Source organism: Dromaius novaehollandiae, chromosome 18 (assembly GCF_036370855.1).
Source record: "Dromaius novaehollandiae isolate bDroNov1 chromosome 18, bDroNov1.hap1, whole genome shotgun sequence".
Lineage (NCBI taxonomy): Eukaryota > Metazoa > Chordata > Aves > Casuariiformes > Dromaiidae > Dromaius > Dromaius novaehollandiae.
Window position 1 is genome coordinate 16,416,877 of NC_088115.1, and position 18,320 is coordinate 16,435,196.

The window sequence follows — 18,320 nt, forward strand, 5'->3', positions numbered from 1 at the left end:
GGGCTGGAGAGGGCGTGGGGCAGAGGTGGGTCGCGGGGAGCCGCCCGGGAGCAGGTGGGGACGGCGGCCGCCCGCCCGAGGCCCCGCGGCTCCACCGGTCTTTTCCAGACCCGCAACTTCCTGGGCCCCGAGGAGGTGATGAAAGGCTTGCAGGGAGACGCAGAGGAGACCTTGGGAGGGATCAGACTGAGCATCGCCACCGTCGAGAGCCTCCTGCGGTCCTACGGCGCTTGCTGCTCCGAGCCGATGCCCGCGTTGTTCGCGGTAGGCTGCGGGGGGACCGCGGGGCCGGGGGGGCTGCTCGGCTCCCTGACGGCCCCCCCGCTGCAGGAGGGCGAGGAGCCGCAGCCCTGGCAGTTCCCCCCGTCGCTCGCCTTCCGGAGGCTGGACACCTTCCTGCGCCGGCTGAAGACCATCGAGGTGACGGCGGAGCGCTTCGCCCGCGCCCCGCCGCGGCCCCGGCTGCGGGAGGGAGCGGTGCCGGCAGCCCGGAGCACCGGGGAGCCGGCGGCTTGGAGGAGCCGCACGCGACGGGGGTTTCCGCTGGCCAGGAGCTGTACGAGACGGCCATCGAGTTCCTGAAGCTGGAGAAGGTGGAGCTGGGAGGCGTGAGGGGAAACATCTTCGGCAGCCAGGTCCTCCAGATCCACGAGGAGGTCTCCGAACTCATCAGGGGCTTTGCCGATTGCAAATACGATCCCCTAGATCCTGCAGAAGAGGTGAGCCACTGCTGGTGTGAAAACGTGTTCATTTGCTAAATGAAAAAAATTGCTTGCCAGACCAGGCCAGCAGACCTGCATGCAGAATTGTCACCATGGCAACAAGTGCCCTCGCGTTAGAAAAAAAAATCGCAGCATCTCAGTGTCTTTGAGATTAAATGAGTGCCTTTCTGGAAGGATGTGGGAATAAAACGCAGAAGCTACCACTGCTCAAATCAGTTTGTTCTTGTTGACAGCAATTCAATAAAGATTTTGCAGAGTTCCAGACCAAAATTCAGGATTTGGATAGGCGCCTGACGACCATCTTTTGCCAAGGGTTCAACGACTGCAACAGCATGGCATCCGCTGTCAAGGTACACGCGCCCGCGGCTCCACGCGTCCCCTCCCGGCACAGGCGGCCGGTGAGGTCAGGTCAGGCCAGCGATAACCGGCTGAAACAGGCGGATTTGCACAGAGGTCAAACACACGAACGGTGGCCAAAAGCTGCTAAAGAGGCCAAATGCCTCACTGTGCGAGTCCTGGTCTGAGACCCAGCAGGTTAAAGCAGAGGGACGAGATGGGAGTCCCAGAAAGATGCAGCCCGAGGATGTAAATACTGGAGCTTGTTGCAGATGGGTCCATGAAAAAGTTTTCTGCCAGAAACAAAAGTAATTGACAAAAAAAACCCAAAATGTTTTTACTTCCTAAAGGCTAATGGTTCAATGATTTTTAAATTCCAAGAAAGCTCTTCCATGGGAAATGCTGAAGATCTTGTGTTTTCTCCCATTTAAAAAATAAATCCATTAAAAAAAATTAAAAAAAATTATTAAAAAATAAAATTTTGGAGTTTCTCATCAATTTTATATTCACTACCACGCGGGAGGATCCACCGAACAAAAGCGGCCGAGGCAGAAATGAGCTTCTGGGAGAAAAAAGAAAACTCACCAACTCCCTGAGCCAACCCCTCTGGAATTTAAAACTCCTGAAAGGTTGCGTTGCTTAAGCAGAGGAGACAGACGGGTACTTTCTGCAGCTAGGCACAGTGTACCCCTGTGTTTGGGAATGCCCATCAGCAATATCATTTTGTTATACTTATTGTACTTATTATACTTTGAAGTATAAAAAATTAACACATTTCTTTCTTCTTTAGTTGGTGCACATGTTTTCTTCGCTGCTGGAACGACCTCTGATAAAGGCAGAGGTTTCCCCCTATTACTCGGCCCTGCTGGGAATGTTTAACACTGAGCTGGACAACGCAAAGATAATGTTCGACGCCCAGGTCGCGTCCGCGGGGGGGATCCCGCCCCTCCACAAAAACATGCCGCCTGTGGCCGGGCGGCTGAAATGGGCCCTGGAGCTCCAGGAGCGGCTGGAGGGGCCCAGGAGGGACCTGTTCGCCATCGACCACCCGTAAGCGAGGCTCAGCCGCGCCGGCCCGCGGCAGACAGCCCTGTGCGGCTCTGCCCCACGGCGGGGCTCGGCCCCGGCCGCGTTCGTTTATTAACGTATTTATTACGGCTCGGACAGCGTCATGGCCGGCGCTGAGGCTCAGCTGGTGTCCGGGAAGTACGACGAGATGCTGGAGCTGCTGCAAGGGTACCGCGAGAAGACCTACGCGGAGTGGAGAAGCAGAGCTGACCAGGATTGCCGGTTTAACCTGGAGCAGCCCTTGCTACTGAGAGACCCTGAGTCGTCCCTCATCAGCGTGAACTTCAGCAGAGAGGTTGGTGCTCAGGCACTTTCACGCAGCCCTGTGCAGAGGAGCTGCTGGATGGGAGGTCCACGTCTGCAGCAGATGCTGCCTGAGCCCAGCTCCCCCTTTATTTTTGATGCTTTTCTTGAGGCAAAACCTTCAATTACCCAAATACATTTGCATGCTGGTTTGCAGCTGTGCTTTGGGCAGGGCTGACAATAATTCACCGGAATGTAAATCTGCCTTTTTTAACAAGGCTTTTATGAAATGCTTCGATTTTTATTAACAAGTCATTTCCGGTCGTCGTGTCTCGCAGCTCGTTGCAGTTCTACGGGAAGTCAAGTACTTGAACTTCCAGAATCGGAGGGATATTCCGGGCAGTGCGATGAGCCTCTTTGCTCAGAACGAGATGTTCCGGAAGTTCGTGGACAATCTGGACCTCGTCGTCGGCTGGTACAACAAGGCAGGTTCCACGGCGGGGGCAGCCTGGAAAAGCAGCAACTCTCCAGCGCCCGGAGCGCTTGCCCTGCCGAAAGCCCGGCTCGGACTCCCTGGGGAGCCCCTTGAAGAAAGGGGATATTGCAAAACAGGTCCGGGGTGGTTTGAACGCCCCAGGCACGTCCCCGGCACGCCAGGGCGCTGCCCGTCGCGGTGGCTGTGCGAGCGCCCGTTGCTAGATGCGACTTCTGCTGCGACAGCGGCATCCTCGCGCCCTCCTCGCGCTGCAGGGGTGGAGCAGGGACCCGACTCCTCTGCAAAACCAGCGACCAAAAGCGCGTGTCTCAAAGGCCGGAGCGCGGTGCCCTCCCTGTCCCCCAGGACCGACCGGGGCGGCTTTTGCTCCCCAGATCCGGCTGACGGTGCTGTCGGTGGAGCTCCCGCTGGTCGCCGGGGAGCTGGACACCGTAGACGGCCAGCTGCAGAAGGCAGAGCAGACCTTGTTCTGGCACCACGAAGGTACGCGAGGGTCCCGCCTGCGCTTGGCGCAGTGGTTGCACCCAGAATGCCGATTTCCGCTGCCCAGGTGTGTGCAGGTGGACCGGGTCTCGGGGCGGCAGCGTGTCCCTGCCGTGGCAGATAGCCCTGAAGTCTCTGCGTTCTCCTTGCTGGGATTTAGGCTCCCTGGCTTGAAGGTCATCTGTCTGAAACTTATACGTAAATTTTCTGCGCAGGTGTCATGGAGTACATTCAAGAGATGAGAGATATCTTGTATAATTTAGAGACCAGAATCCAGAAAGCAAAGTTAAACGTGGAAAATATCACCCACCTTATGGAGGTAACAAACATTTGCGAGTCACTCTAAAAATGCGCTTCTTGGTGAGCTTCCTCCTGGGAATCGCTCTTTTCCAAGTGCAGAAAAAAAGCATTGTCTTCTTTTCCTTGCAGGAGTGCTCAGCCAGCCCCTTGTTCGAAAGGAAGGACAACAAGGAGACCGCACTCCTGGACCTGGATGGGAAGACGAATCACCTAAACAAGCGCTATGCTGCAATTAGGGATGTAGGCGAAAAGATTCAGAACATGGTGATGGTGAGAAACATCCCATGATGCTTTAATCAATCAGAACTGTTTTAAGAGAAGATTGTACATAGCACTTACACGCTGCAGTACTGTGAAAACCAGCGTTTTCATGTGGTTTGTAATGGTGAGTGCTGGGCTCAGGTGTGGGGTACAATCCGCTAGTCTCTACCGAGCCAAAACTCCTGTAAAAGGTCGTGGAATACGGTACATGGATTGCAGGACCTCGCTGCCCAGAGATCTTTGGCTGCGACCACGGGCTGTCGCACAGCTGACACGAAGAGAAGGGCCTGTGTAATGGTCGCGCAGGAGAAACCCCTGGCTTGCCCTGGGAGAGGACTCATTTGCAGAGTGTTGGACAGGAATGGGTAATATGCTTGATATTATCAATAACTGTTAGCATACTTTTTTTTCTGCTTGCAGGAAAATGCAGAGCTGTTTAAGGCTGATAAGTCATCAGAGCAATGGCTGAACTACGTAGAATATATAGATGAAATAATATTAGATGGATTCTTCAAGCTTATTCACAAATCTTTACAGTTCCTGCTCAGCAACATGGTCCCTGATGTACGTTGAGGTTTATCTTGTGACTATTTGCCTGTGCTTAGGCATGGGCCAGTACATTTGTTAGCTGCACAGGGGACAAACCGTCCGGTTTCTGCTGACACTTAATGAGTCGCTAAACCTGCCCATCTCGGTGGCCCCTGCACAATCCCCGGGAAGAAAACGCCGGCGCGATGCCGGGGTCCCCGCTGTGCTGGAGCGTGGGACAGGGGACCGGGGCGGGCTGGGGACGGCAGCCACGCAGGTTGTGTTTCAGGTCAGCGTGGCCCCCTTGTTCGAGGCGCACCTGGAGCTGTACGATGACCGAGTGAGGCACCGCCCGCCGATGGAGATGGGAGAGGACAACGGTTTCTTCGAGCTGGTGGAAAACCTCCTCAAGGACATCTACACATCTGCGAAATTCATCCCTCGGCTGGTGGAGGGAAAGCTGAACTACAAGGTCCGTCTCTCTACGGGTCGGCCTCTCCCCAGATGCCCCGGGTCCAGCGCCGGGTGGAGGATGCTGCGGGTGTGCTGGCAGGTGGAGGATGCCCTGGGTCCCCTTCGCACCTGATCTCCAAGACCTCTGCCCGTCCCTGCAGACCGACCTGGAAGACATGGCAGACCTCAGCGAGATGCGGGAGGAGGTGGTGTTGCTGGTGGTCAGCGTCATGAAGCAAGCGAGCGAGTACGAGGCCTCCTTCGAGACGTATTCCCACCTGTGGCTGGACGACCCCCAGGAGTTCCTGCAGCGGTTCCTCACCTTCGGCCGTGCCCTCACCCCCGACGAGCTGGAGTTGCACGCGGAGGAGTACCTGCCCCACGTGCCCCCAACTCTTGGGCAGTTCCAGCAGCAGGTGAGGGACCCTTGGGCAGAGCGGGGCAGGCCCCGGGGACGGGGACGGGGACACGCAGCCCGGGAGGGAAGCAGGGAGCACTGGGGTGCCCGGGGCAGTTACCAGCTCCGGTCCCCAGATCGACTCCTACGAGAAGCTGTATGAGGAGGTGTCCAGACTCGAGAACACCAAGGTCTTTGACGGCTGGCTGCAGGGCGACTGCCGCCCCTTCAAGCAGGCGCTCCTCAACATCGTCAAGCGCTGGAGCCTCGTGCTCAAGCGGCACCTCGGCAGCCACGTCGCCACCAGGTAGAGCGGCTCCCGCCACAGCGTTGCGCTGGGAGTGTAAAGGCGGCTCTGCACTCGGGGCAGCGAAGGACCGGGTCAGAGCAGGTGGTCTCGGGCCTTGAGATCTTCAGGGCGGGGGTCTGGGAGGAGGGCCCTCTCCAACCCCTGCAGAGAGGTACTCAGCAGAGCCAGCCCCCGCGCGCCAGCTTCTGCCGGCCGTTTCTCTAGCGTTCATAGGGGCTGCTGTTAGCAACCAGGCTTGGACTCTCCTCCCTTCGCGCTGATGCCTGCTCACATGAACTCCCCGCTCCTCTGTCTTGCAGTCTCCAGGAGCTAGAAAATTTCATGAAAGAAGCAAATGCTGGCTTGACTAAACCTCTCAGAGAGGGAGATTACGACGGGCTGGTGGAGGTGATGGGGCACTTGATGAGGGTCCGAGACAGGCAGGCGACTACCGACAGCATGTTTGAGCCCCTGAAGGAAACAATCGCGCTGCTGAAGACGTATGGCGAGGAGATGCCCGAGGAAACCCACCAGCAGCTGCACGTGGGTGGTGCTGGGCGCGGGCTGGGGCCGTGCGCGGTCCCGGCGGCCGGCGGCCGTGTGACGTGCCCAGTGCTGACCGCTGTCCCCGCCGCAGGACCTCCCCGAGCGGTGGAACGCCACCAAGAAGCTCTCCCTCCAGGTGAAGCAGAACGTGGCGCCTCTGCAAGCCAACGAGGTCAACATCCTCCGCAGGAAATGCCAGCAGTTCGAGGTGCCCCGTTTGGGCCCGGGAAGGGGCCGGGGTGGCAGGAGGAGCCCGTCTGCTCTCCGCCGAGGCTCCTCGGCCTCAGCAGAGCCTCGCGCTCTCCTTGCGGCTGCCTCCCCACCAGCCGCTCTCCTCCCTCGCAGGTCCGGCAGCAGGGATTCAGGGAGACGTTCCGGGAAGAGGCGCCCTTCTCCTACACCGACCCAGACCCCTACAAGTCCTTGAACAAGGTGACGGAGGCGGGGACGCCTGGGAGAGGGCCGGGCCCGGCCGACCCCCGGGGAGGGCAGCACCGCCGCGGTGCCGCGCTGCTGGCTGAGGGTCTGCGCCCGGCGGGGTCCGTCCCCCCAGCACGGGGGGCAGCTGAGAAGGGCGACCAGCGCTCCGTGGGGACCTGGCCCCGCAGCGGTGGCTTTCCCCGTCCCCTGCTGCGCTGCAGCAAACGCCAAAGGACGGAGCCGTCCCGGGGTGGGAGGCACGTTCCCGGCACACGGTTGCCGGCAGTGCGCCTGGGATGCGCTTCCCGCCCCGGCTCGCCGCAGCTGAGGCTCCCTCTTTTTCCCTATCCAGCAACAGAAGAGCATCGCCGCCCTGGAGAGCGACATGGCAGCGCTGTCCACGTCGGCGGGGCTGTTCGAGGTGTCTGTCCCCGACTACAAGCAGCTCAAAGCCTGCCACAGGGAAGTGCGTTTGCTCAAGGAGCTCTGGGACATGATCGTCCTGGTACGTGCCGGGGTCGGCGAGCCAGCCCAGCGGGGAGAGCGGGAGGCAGGAGCACGGGGAGGTGGCATGCGGTGCCGGTCCTCAGGGCTTCGAAATCCCCGTTACTGCGGAAAACAACCCTGTGCCGGCAGATTGGTGACTGCCGGTAGCCGTCTGCTGCAGGCCACAGCTGCACGGGGCTCCCGGCCGGGGCAGGGCAACCCACGCTGCCTCCAAGCCTCGGCTGGAAAGCAAGCCGCTGCCGGCAGGCGTGGGCACCGCGGGTCAGCTGAGATGCAAAGGCGTTATAGCTCCTCTGAGAGCCTCCTCGCCCTAAGAGATGAGCGTTTAATAAGTTGCCAGCTGGGTAGCACACGTGTGTTTGGCGTGGCGGGTGCAGCGGGTGCACCGGAGCTGGGCAGCGTAGGTGTGTTTGGCGTGGCGGGTGCAGCGGGTGCACCGGAGCTGGGCAGCGTAGGTGTGTTTGGCGTGGCGGGTGCACTGCGTCGTGTAGGCGTTTGGTGTGGCGGGTGCACCGAGTGCACCGGTGCTGGGTAGCGCAGGTGTTTCTGGCGTGGCGGGGGCACCGGGTGTGCCGGTGCTGGGTAGCGCGGGTGTTTTTGGCACGATGGGTGCACCGGGTGTGCTGGTGCTGGGTAGCGCGGGTGTTTTTGGCACAGTGGGTGCACCGGGTGTGCTGGTGCTGGGTAACGCGGGTGCTTCTGGCGTGGCGGGTGCACCGGGAGCGCTGGCAGGAGTTGTGCAGCTCTTTGTGCAGGGGAGGAGCGCTGATAAGTGCTGCCGGTGATTTTACGGCCTGAGGAAAGGTACCCCCAAATGCAGGTTAACACCAGCATTGACGACTGGAAGACGACCAGATGGAAGGATATTAATGTTGAGCAGATGGATATCGATTCTAAGAAGTTTGCTAAAGACATTCGCAGCTTGGATAAGGAGATGAGAAGCTGGGACGCGTTCACAGGACTGGACAACAGCGTGAAGAACATGATCACGTCCCTGCGCGCGGTGAACGAGCTGCAGAACCCGGCCATCAGGGACCGGCACTGGCACGAGCTCATGCAGGCAGCCAAGGTGCTCTGGCCCTGCACTGCTCCCGCCCCACCGCACGCCCGGCCCCCAGGCTCTTTAAATGTAGCTGCTGATGAGAGCGCTGGTCTGGGGAGCCGTCGGGTGCCTCTCTCTCCGTGGGGGGGTCAGTGCCCCCGACCATGCCACTTCTGCCCCAGGTGAACTTCGTCATGTCCGAGAACACGACCCTCGCCGATCTGCTGCAGCTGAACCTGCACAGGTTTGAGGATGAGGTTCGCGGCATCGTGGACAAAGCCGTGAAGGAGTCGGGCATGGAGAAGGTACAGCAAACGCGGCGCGGTTTGCACCCGCCATTGCTGCAGATGAGCCCGTGCTCTGGACTGCTCCGCGACTCTCAGCTCTTGTGCTTCTGCTCGGGGGGCTGAAGGCCGTGCACGGGCTGGCACCTGCAGAGCACGTGCTCCGGAGAGCCGCTCGTATTGCTCGTCTTGCCTTTCCAGAGGGGCTTCTGCAAGATCGTGCCCCCTCGATAGCCGCAAAGGTCAGCTCCTTTCTGCTCGTGCTCTGCCCGCAGGTGCTGAAGGCCCTGGACGTTACCTGGTCGACGATGCAGTTCGAGCATGAGCCCCACACCAGGACGGGCACCGTGCTTCTCAAGTCAGACGAAGCTCTCATCGAGACGCTGGAAGACAACCAAGTGCAGCTGCAGAACCTGATGACTTCCAAGTACCTGGCTTTCTTCCTTCAGGAGGTGTCAAGCTGGCAGCAGAAGCTGTCTACCACTGACTCCGTCATAAGCATCTGGTTCAAGGTGCAGCGAACATGGAGTCACCTCGAGAGCATCTTCATCGGCTCCGAGGACATCCGCAGTCAGCTGCCGGAAGACTCCAAGCGTTTCGACTCTATAGATAAAGATTTCAAAGTGAGTAGCCTGCCCCTTCCTGGACCCCCTCGAGAACTCGCTGGTGGTTTTGATTTAACTGAAACATTTTTCCTCTTGCAGGAATTAATGGCAGATGCAGTGAAAACTCCCAATGTAATTGAAGCAACAAATAAACCCGGTCTCTATGACAAGTTAGAAGCCTTGCAGAAAAGGTGAGGTTTGAGTCATCCCCAGGAAGCATCATGGGGAAACTGCCACTGCCTGTTCGAAGGCCAAAAGAAGAGCTTAATTTCCCAAGCAGCCAAAGCGACATCTTCCTCAAGGTGACAATTACTCTGCAAGGAGTAAAACAATAACGATTTTTTTTAACGGCAGCTTTTCTTGCTTGTTTTCTATTAGATTGGCGCTTTGCGAGAAGGCTTTGGCCGAATACCTAGAGACGAAACGCTTGGCTTTTCCCAGATTCTACTTTGTCTCTTCCGCAGACCTGCTTGACATCTTATCTAATGGAAACGAGCCCGTCGAGGTAGGGTTTGGACGTGAAGCATGGAGGCAAGTCCTTTGTCTCTTATGTGCTAACTAACTTCATTATGGCAGTTTTAAAACATGTTTCATGTTTGCATTTCTGTACACTGGTCATCAGGGGTGCAACAGTGTGAAAGGGGCGTAATCAAAACTGCAAAATACCCCTTCACCCTGACCCAGCAGCTCCCGACCCTGCTGTCACGCCCGTTTTCAGGTGTCCCGGCATCTCTCGAAGCTCTTCGATAGTCTTGCTAAACTGGAGTTCAAAACGGGTCCGGACAGCAAGCCCCTGCGGATCGGCCGGGGGATGTTCAGCAAGGAGGAGGAGCACGTGGCTCTGGACGGAGAGTGCGACCTGTCCGGCCAGGTCAGCAGCGCTTGCGCTTGCGGGGAGCAGCGCGCGTTGCGGTTTAAGGCCGGAGACGAGTCTTTTGCTTGCTGTGTCATAACAGTCTGGCAGCAGCTTGAAAATGTGACCATGGGGCCTTTCAGCCAAAAAGACCCAGGGATGGGATCCACATTGCAGCTGTGCAACACAGCCGCAGCGGTATAGGGGTAATACGAAAGCTGTGCAGCCTTACGGGCACCCAGGCGGCCGCAGCACGGCCTGCCTCCCTCTGCTGTTCGCCCGCACGCCGCGTGCTGTAAACCCCAGTTTGAAGCGTGCTGTGGGGCTGTGCGCCGAGGGCTTTCACGCGGCATTTCACTTAGCGCGGGGAAGAGCTGGCGCGTCCGCAACCGGGACAGAAAACTGCCGTAAAACACCAAGGTCTCTGGGTGTGGCTGTCCCCAGGTGGAGGTCTGGCTAAACCGCGTGCTGGAGAGGATGTGCTCCACGCTGCGGCACCTCATCCCCGAGGCCGTGGTGACCTACGAGGAGAAACCGCGGGAGCAGTGGGTGTTCGACTACCCGGCGCAGGTGCGGGGACGGCGGGGACGGCGGGCCGGGCGAGCCGGACGGGGCAGCGCCCAGGCAGACGCGGACGCGGCGCGGAAACCCAGGGATGCTGCTCGTATCGTGGTCACCCCAGAGAAAATGTCCCCATAACGGGGAAATCGGTACCCCGTACCGGGGGGTGCCGGGTGCTCCCTGTGCAGACTGCAGCGTGCCTCAGTGCGTGGGAAACCAGATGCGGCACATTAATGCTGAACCGCTAAGGTCTGGTCCCTTTAAAATTCTGGCTCAGAGCAGCATTAGTGATTAAGCACCATGAAATTCAGGTTACCTGCTGCAGCCTGAGCTGGGGGAGCACAGAGAACGGGGAGCTGCAGGCACCAGACCTCAGCCACATTTTCTCCATGCAATTCCTTGCAGATTGCTCTGACATGCACCCAGATCTGGTGGACTACAGAAGTTGGCATTGCCTTTTCAAGACTGGAGGAAGGATATGAAAATGCAATTAAAGATTATAACAAAAAGCAGGTTTGCATCCCGTGGTTCTGCCTTGCAGCCATGCTGCAGGCCCCTCTCTGCTCTTATCAGACTCGGTCTGGGAGCGGTTCACAGAAAGCTAGGCAAAGTGTAAAGTCATTTTTCTGTGTTAATCATTTCTTTCCTGCTTCAGATTAATCAGCTGAATGCACTGATTTCACTACTCCTTGGAAACTTAACAGCAGGAGACAGAATGAAGATCATGACAATCTGCACCATAGATGTACATGCCAGGGACGTCGTGGCCAAAATGATCCTTGCAAAGGTAGGAGTTACAACATCTTATTTTCATTGCTTTGCTTCTTGGCACTTCTGAGGAAAGTTCTTCCTGTTATTTTATTATTTTCAAAGTATCTGAATCTTATGAAGTGTGAACAAGGCAATGAAATGTGGAAATAGGGATAAACGGGAGCCAGGGAGGTAACGCGGCAGGGGTTCACGTGAGACTGCCCTGTGCCTCGTTCACGCCACAAATGCAAAGGTCTGGGAAGGCGATGGGGATGAACTGGCCTTTGTCCGAGACCCCGTTGCTCACTGCATTAGGACAGATAATTCATAGAAAGGTCCTGATGGAGTCACAGCAGTGGTTTGCTACCTAATGCTGCCTATGGTGGGATTGTGGATCAAGGCACCACCTTGGTTTGGGGAAAAAAATGTGTTTTTGAGATCGAGGCAAAGCCAGGTGGAGGAGCAGCTTCCCCGGTTCCTGCCCCGCTCGGTGGGAGCTGGCGCGGGTGGACGTGCTGGCGGGAGCCGACCAGGAGGCAGCGGCGGGCTGGGCCCGTGCGAGCGCTGCGTTTTGACCCGTCTGCGCGCTTCCTGCACACGGGGAGCTGCAAACAGCACCCAGGCGTTTTGGGGAGCGCGGTGCCCGCCGGGGTCCCCGCCGGCTCTCAGCGCCTGGCTCTGCAGGTGGAGAGCGCGCAGGCGTTCACGTGGCAGGCGCAGCTGCGGCACCGCTGGGACGAGGCGCGGCGGCACTGCTACGCCAACATCTGCGACGCGCAGCTGCAGTACTCCTACGAGTACCTGGGCAACTCCCCGCGGCTGGTCATCACCCCGCTGACCGACCGGTAGGGCTCGGCTCCCGCTGCCGCTCCCCCCGCCGGGGCCGGCGCGGACCCCCCCTGCACCTGCTGATCCCGGCCCCGCGCCGCAGGTGCTACATCACCCTGACGCAGTCCCTGCACCTCGTCATGGGGGGGGCCCCCGCCGGCCCCGCCGGCACCGGGAAGACGGAGACCACCAAGGACCTGGGCCGCGCCGTGGGCATGATGGTGTACGTCTTCAACTGCTCCGAGCAGATGGACTACAAGGTAGAGCCGGGGACGGCGGCGCCGGGGGGAGAAACGGGGGGGCTGCCAGGACCGGGGAAACCCCCCGGCGGAGGCACCGCTGCCGTTTGCCCCCGCTCCCACGTTAGGCTGCGTGCACCGAAATCGGGCCTGGAAGCTGCTGCCGTTAACCGCGCCGGCGGGTGGGATGTCGCCTCTGCCTGTCCGCCCGCCGGCGAGGGACCGGCGCTGGCTCCGTCCGGGTGCAGCTGCGGCTCCCGGCACCGTCCCCATGTGCGTCTGGGGTGGCCCTGGCGCTCCCTGCCTTTCCCTCGGGGAAAAGCGTAAAAGCAAGAGCCGTTCCTAGCAATTGAGCTTTTCTAGCAAACTCCCGTCTCGCAGCCCCGGTGTCAAAGTTTCGCGTGTCTAAAGCGTGTCCCCGCGCTTCGCTCCGCAGTCCTGCGGCAACATCTACAAGGGGCTCTCCCAGACCGGCGCCTGGGGCTGCTTCGACGAATTCAACCGCATTTCGGTGGAGGTGCTGTCCGTGATCGCTGTGCAGGTGGGCGTTTGCCAGCAGGCAGCTAGTCTGCGCGTGGGAACCGGGGATACAGCCGTGCCCGTCAGCCCTCCCACCCTGACTGCCCTGGTCCTCGTACCCATCGCCAGGTGCTGTTTCAGGTTAAAACCCGACCCGCGGAGGGCCGGTCTGCAGCTGTTACCCCTCTGTGGTGGTAGGAGGGAAGTGGCGGGGAGGTGCCGGTCCGGGCGGTCGAGCCGAGGGGCCGGGAGCAGCGCGCTGCGGGAACGTCCGCGCTAACGCCTCTGCTCGCCTGCCCAGGTGAAATGCATTCAAGATGCAATTCGTGCCAAAAAGAAGCAGTTCAGTTTTCTTGGAGAGACGATAGCTCTGATACCGTCGGTCGGGCTGTTCATCACGATGAACCCTGGCTACGCGGGACGGACAGAACTGCCTGAGAATTTAAAAGCTCTGTTCAGGTACCTGTGGGCAGATGAGTCGCAGTTTAATTAGCAATCTTTGCAGTATTTTGCTCATGTGCTCTGTCCCATAACATGACCTGAGCCTTCGCTCATGCACATGAGGATCTTTGCATGCACCGGCAGCGCTGGCCTAAGAAAGACCTTGGCACCCGGAGACGGTCGTGCTCAAAGCGCCGGGATGGCCAGAGGCTGCGGGAGCCTCTGCTCCGCCTGCAGCCAAGGATGCTCCAGGCGTCTCATCGCCATCCTCAGCTGCCTAACGGGGGTCTGCAGAGAGGCCAGAGCCAGGCTCTCCTTGGAGGTGCCCTGTGAAAGGACCAGAGACACCTGGAACAAGCTGCAGCAAAAGAAAAATCCAATTGAGAATAAGGAAAAAAAATATTCCCCACTGAGGTGGTCAAGCACTGGAAGGGGTTGCCCAGACAGGCTGTGGGATCTCTGACCTTGGAGGAGCTCAACACGCAACTGGAAAAGGCTCAGGGTGACCTGATCTGCCTTCAAAATGCACCCCACTTGGAGCAGGAGGTTGCTCCATGCAAGACACCTCCGGAGATCCCATTTAGCCTAAAATATTGTCTGATGCAATAGGAGTACTGAAGGATTTGCATTGAAAACCCAGATGCAGATTCTTACCCGGCTGCGGGAGGGCGAGGGGGCACATGGGTGCGTGTGTGCAGGCCCTGCTAACCCTTCACTGCTCCTCTCCAGACCCTGCGCCATGGTCGTCCCAGATTTTGAACTTATCTGCGAAATCATGCTCGTTGCAGAAGGTTTTATTGACGCTAAGCTTCTAGCAAGAAAGTTTATTACTCTGTATACACTGTGCAAAGAGCTACTGTCCAAACAGGTAACTTAACACTATTCCATGGTTCTTGAAGATGAAAGAGTTAATCTGAATTTAGAACTTGATAGATAGTTTGAAAACCTCTCAGCTGGTAGTGACATGTTGGCTTGCGTTCTGCGTAGCTCAGGGTCTATGGCTGGACAAATTCCACCCCCATGCTGGTGCATCATATGGCATATTTCTGCCTTCTGGAAGAAATAAAGGCATTCAAAAATAGAACAGAATATAGCCTACTAAGATGAGAGCATCCAGATGTTATTCATCTCAGCATAAGTGATTTACAAGCAAGCAAAAATGTGCGTCCCAGGAAACAAGACAGACTGCCATTCATCTCTTGGCTGAATAGGGTTTGTCTTGTAAATAAGCTCATTTTAAGATGAGTCTGCTGGGGGCTGTGTTGACAACCTGGGTTTGGGGCAATAGTGGGGGGTCTGTTTCTGTACTTTTGTTTAAAACAGTTCTCTTGCACCAAAATGAAACTCCAGTATTTCGCTGCCTGTTTGCCAGGACCATTACGACTGGGGTTTGCGGGCCATCAAGTCCGTGCTGGTGGTAGCAGGCTCCCTGAAGAGAGGGGACCCCAGCCGCGCTGAGGACCAAGTCCTGATGAGAGCTTTACGAGACTTCAACATCCCCAAGATCGTGACGGACGACTTGCCCGTGTTCATGGGGCTGATTGGGGACCTTTTCCCGGCTCTGGACGTCCCCAGGCAGCGGGACCTGAACTTCGAGAAGGTGCGAGCGCGGGGAGGACTCTTGGGTCTTCGCGTGCCGTGCACCTCTGAGCAGCGGGGAGAGGCTGGGGTGGAGATACTTGGACCAGGAACCAGGCTGGGGCAGAGGCAGCTGCCCGGCGGCCGGTCCGTTCGGCCCCGCTCGTCTCTGCGGTGCTCGCCGAGGCCGTGGCGGCCGTCTCCCGCCCGCCCAGCGCCCGCTCTCCCCGGCAGGTCATCAAGCAGTCCGTGCTGGAGCTGAAGCTGCAGGCGGAGGAGAGCTTCGTGCTGAAGGTGGTGCAGCTGGAGGAGCTGCTGCAAGTCAGGCACTCGGTGTTCGTCATCGGCAACGCCGGCTGCGGCAAGTCCCAGGTAGGGCTGGGTCGAGCCCCGAGACCTGGCGGCGTTGGCGGGGCGGCAGCAGGGCTGGGGCGTCCCCGTGCCGCTCTGCGGGTCGTGCCGGCACCTGGGGCAGGCGACCTCCCCGTGCCTGAGGAACGGAGCTGGTGGCACTGGTGACGCTGGCATGGGGCTCCCGGGCTCATCGCGCACCCACGAGCCGGCCGGGAACGGGGGCAGCCGGAGCATCCCCGGCAGCTCTCCAGGCCCCGATGCCGGGGGGTGGCGGGAGCGGGGCCGCGCTGGCTGGCTGCAACCGCCCTTGCAGGACCAGAGGCTCAGCAGCACCGTCCCGCCCTCCCTGCAGGTGCTGAAATCCCTCAACAGGACTTACCAGACCATGAAGCGGAAGCCGGTCGCTGTGGATCTGGACCCGAAAGCTGTAACCTGCGACGAGCTGTTTGGGATTATTCACCCGTCGACTCGCGAGTGGAAGGACGGTGAGATGCCCCGGCTTGGGCACGCGGCCGCATGAAAGGTCGGCCGTACCGTGTAGGAACTGGCACATGAAAAGCTTCAGCAAGTGGCTGGCGCATAAGCTAATGTTCTTGTGAAATGCCTCTCTGTAAATGCTGCGTCTTTGATGCCATGGCAGAAAAGACCTTTCCTTGTGGCTTTTTAATAGAGCATGAGGAGGGGAAGAGAAGGGAGGACAAATGCGCTTGGGGAAGCCCCAGTGCCGTGCGTTCCTCCTGACGAACGCGCCGTGGGCAGAAAGGGTCGGAAAGGAAAAAAAACACGTGTCTCTGCCCGGGGCAGGTCTGTTCTCCTCCACGATGCGCGACCTGGCCAACATCCCCCATAAGGGGCCCAAGTGGATCATCCTCGACGGAGACATTGACCCCATGTGGATCGAGTCCCTGAACACGGTCATGGATGACAATAAGGTCAGTGCCGTCCCACCCGCAGAGCTGGGCTGGCTCCCGCGCTGTGGTCGGCTGCCCCGGCAGACGTCCCCGAGGCCGCAGCGCCCCGACGTGCCGCATCCCCCCCCCGCCCAGGTCCTCACCTTGGCCAGCAACGAGCGCATCCCCCTCAACCCCAGCATGCGGCTGCTCTTCGAGATCAGCCACCTGCGCACCGCCACGCCGGCAACCGTGTCCCGTGCGGGGATCCTCTACATCAACCCCGCCGACCTGGGCTGGAACCCGTGAGTCCGCGCCGTGCCGGGACCGGGACCGGGACCAGGACCGGGACCGGGACCAGGGCGAGCATCCGCCAGCGCCCTGACCTGCATCCCCCTCCATGCCCTTGGCAGCGTCGTCACCAGCTGGATCGAGAAGAGGACGGTGCAGTCCGAGAAGGCCAATTTAATGATTCTGTTCGACAAGTACCTGCCCACGTGCCTGGACAAGCTCAAGTGCGGGTTCAAAAAAATCACGCCGGTGCCCGAGATCACGGTGGTCCAGACCACGCTGTACCTGCTGGAGTGCCTGCTGACGCCCGAGCACACGCCGCCGGACTCCCCGCGGGAGCTCTACGAGCTCTACTTCGCGTTCGCCTGCGCCTGGGCCTTCGGGGGGGCCCTGTTCCACGACCAGGTGGGTCCCGTCCCCACCGCCCGGGGCTCCGCGGATGCTCCACGGCCACGGCCACGGCCGCGCACCCACGCTCTGCCCCTCCGCTCCCTCCAGCTCGTGGATTACCGCGTGGAGTTCAGCAAGTGGTGGGTGAACGAGTTCAAAACCATCAAGTTCCCTTCTCAGGGGACGATTTTTGACTATTACATCGACCCAGAAACTAAGAAATTCATGCCCTGGACTGAAAAGGTGCCAAAATTTGAACTTGATCCAGAAGTGCCTTTACAGGTATTTCCCGCAAGCTGTCTTTATTTACATTTTTTTAATTTATTCATTAACGAATGGTCTTCCCCCAAGCAGCTATGGGCAAGGACAGGTATCCAGAACAGGGCAGGCACTGGGGCCGCGTCTGCCACCGGGAAGCGTGCGGGCCGATGGCGTCAGGCAAACCCCACGGCTGCCTGTGGTTTTGCTTTATTTGACACAAACTCAGTGAGAGCTGCAAGTCGTAGCTCTTCCTTTTTAATTTCAGATGAACATGTGGCTTCACAGATTCTCATGAGCTAACTATAATTATTGCCTGGATGCAAGACATACTTTAGAATATTATTTGCATATGTCTTTTCAAATGCCATTCTAGGAAGGGGGGGCTTTAGTGAAGATGTCAAGGGAAGGGGGAAGTGCCTGTCTCTGTGTTTGCTAAATAGAGACATGGGAAGAAAGTTTCAGGAGTTGCTTTGTTTTGTTTTAATAACATGGTTCTCTGGCAGCTCTTATTTTTGGTTGGAAAGCATTTCGAATATCCCGGCATCTGAGACCGTTTGTGTTAGAGAGGGACCAGATTTGCACGTGGAGATGATACCTTTCATTAAACCAACTGCTATAGTTGCAAAACGAGACCAGGCCTCGGGCATGTCACCAGCTGCTCTAATGACGGACGCTGCCTCTGCCGCACCCCCGTTGCAGCAGGAGACGCGTCCTCTCAGGTTTGACACCAAAATCCCCCCCAGGCTTCCATGGTGCACACGACCGAGACCGTCCGGATCCGCTACTTCATGGACCTGCTGATGGAGAAGCAGTGGCCGGTGATGCTGGTGGGGAACGCGGGGACGGGGAAGTCGGTCATGATGGGGGACAAGCTGGAGCAGCTCAGCACGGACGACTACCTGGTGCAGTCCGTGCCCTTCAACTTCTACACCACCTCCGCCATGCTCCAGGGTAAGGGCTGGCCGGGCTCTGCTGCCGGCCCCCGCCGCCGCGCTTCCCTCCGCTCCACCCGCTCTCCTCCGCCGCAGCCATTCTCGAGAAGCCCCTGGAGAAGAAGTCGGGGAGGAACTACGGCCCCCCCGGCACCCGGCGGCTCATCTACTTCATCGACGACATGAACATGCCGGAGGTGGACAAGTACGGCACCGTGGCCCCGCACACGCTCATCCGGCAGCACGTGGACCACGGGCACTGGTAGGTGCACGGCAGCGGCAGCACCGTCCCCGGCGCGGGGCCGCGTCCCCGGAGCCCCAGCTCGGCACGCGCGGTGGGGCCGGTTCCCGGGCCGGGGGCATCAGCGCGGAGCCCGTCCGTGGCCGCGAGCTCCGGCAGAGGCGACGTGGCCCGGCGCACACACACTGGTGCCTCTGCTGTCCCCACGGCAC

The 18,320-nt window shown here is 59.0% G+C and overlaps 1 protein-coding gene across 1 annotated transcript in view; it reads left to right on the forward strand.

The window, feature by feature from the left end:
• Positions 1 to 18,320, forward strand: part of DNAH17 (dynein axonemal heavy chain 17) — a 38,429-nt gene that overhangs the window by 1,633 nt on the left and 18,476 nt on the right. The window contains exons 7-47 of the mRNA XM_064522891.1: positions 109 to 264; positions 334 to 420; positions 552 to 719; positions 956 to 1,072; positions 1,849 to 2,108; positions 2,226 to 2,421; positions 2,708 to 2,854; positions 3,240 to 3,348; positions 3,564 to 3,667; positions 3,778 to 3,918; positions 4,330 to 4,473; positions 4,727 to 4,909; positions 5,052 to 5,306; positions 5,425 to 5,594; positions 5,897 to 6,119; positions 6,214 to 6,330; positions 6,468 to 6,554; positions 6,895 to 7,047; positions 7,870 to 8,118; positions 8,274 to 8,396; positions 8,651 to 8,998; positions 9,080 to 9,171; positions 9,359 to 9,485; positions 9,699 to 9,851; positions 10,278 to 10,403; positions 10,800 to 10,907; positions 11,050 to 11,181; positions 11,829 to 11,989; positions 12,076 to 12,232; positions 12,648 to 12,752; positions 13,032 to 13,189; positions 13,901 to 14,039; positions 14,544 to 14,771; positions 14,984 to 15,121; positions 15,456 to 15,588; positions 15,908 to 16,035; positions 16,150 to 16,298; positions 16,407 to 16,689; positions 16,783 to 16,956; positions 17,679 to 17,886; positions 17,964 to 18,129. Coding sequence (XP_064378961.1) covers positions 109 to 264; positions 334 to 420; positions 552 to 719; positions 956 to 1,072; positions 1,849 to 2,108; positions 2,226 to 2,421; positions 2,708 to 2,854; positions 3,240 to 3,348; positions 3,564 to 3,667; positions 3,778 to 3,918; positions 4,330 to 4,473; positions 4,727 to 4,909; positions 5,052 to 5,306; positions 5,425 to 5,594; positions 5,897 to 6,119; positions 6,214 to 6,330; positions 6,468 to 6,554; positions 6,895 to 7,047; positions 7,870 to 8,118; positions 8,274 to 8,396; positions 8,651 to 8,998; positions 9,080 to 9,171; positions 9,359 to 9,485; positions 9,699 to 9,851; positions 10,278 to 10,403; positions 10,800 to 10,907; positions 11,050 to 11,181; positions 11,829 to 11,989; positions 12,076 to 12,232; positions 12,648 to 12,752; positions 13,032 to 13,189; positions 13,901 to 14,039; positions 14,544 to 14,771; positions 14,984 to 15,121; positions 15,456 to 15,588; positions 15,908 to 16,035; positions 16,150 to 16,298; positions 16,407 to 16,689; positions 16,783 to 16,956; positions 17,679 to 17,886; positions 17,964 to 18,129 — 6,602 coding nt within the window. The remainder of the gene's footprint in view (positions 1 to 108; positions 265 to 333; positions 421 to 551; positions 720 to 955; positions 1,073 to 1,848; positions 2,109 to 2,225; positions 2,422 to 2,707; positions 2,855 to 3,239; positions 3,349 to 3,563; positions 3,668 to 3,777; positions 3,919 to 4,329; positions 4,474 to 4,726; positions 4,910 to 5,051; positions 5,307 to 5,424; positions 5,595 to 5,896; positions 6,120 to 6,213; positions 6,331 to 6,467; positions 6,555 to 6,894; positions 7,048 to 7,869; positions 8,119 to 8,273; positions 8,397 to 8,650; positions 8,999 to 9,079; positions 9,172 to 9,358; positions 9,486 to 9,698; positions 9,852 to 10,277; positions 10,404 to 10,799; positions 10,908 to 11,049; positions 11,182 to 11,828; positions 11,990 to 12,075; positions 12,233 to 12,647; positions 12,753 to 13,031; positions 13,190 to 13,900; positions 14,040 to 14,543; positions 14,772 to 14,983; positions 15,122 to 15,455; positions 15,589 to 15,907; positions 16,036 to 16,149; positions 16,299 to 16,406; positions 16,690 to 16,782; positions 16,957 to 17,678; positions 17,887 to 17,963; positions 18,130 to 18,320) is intronic.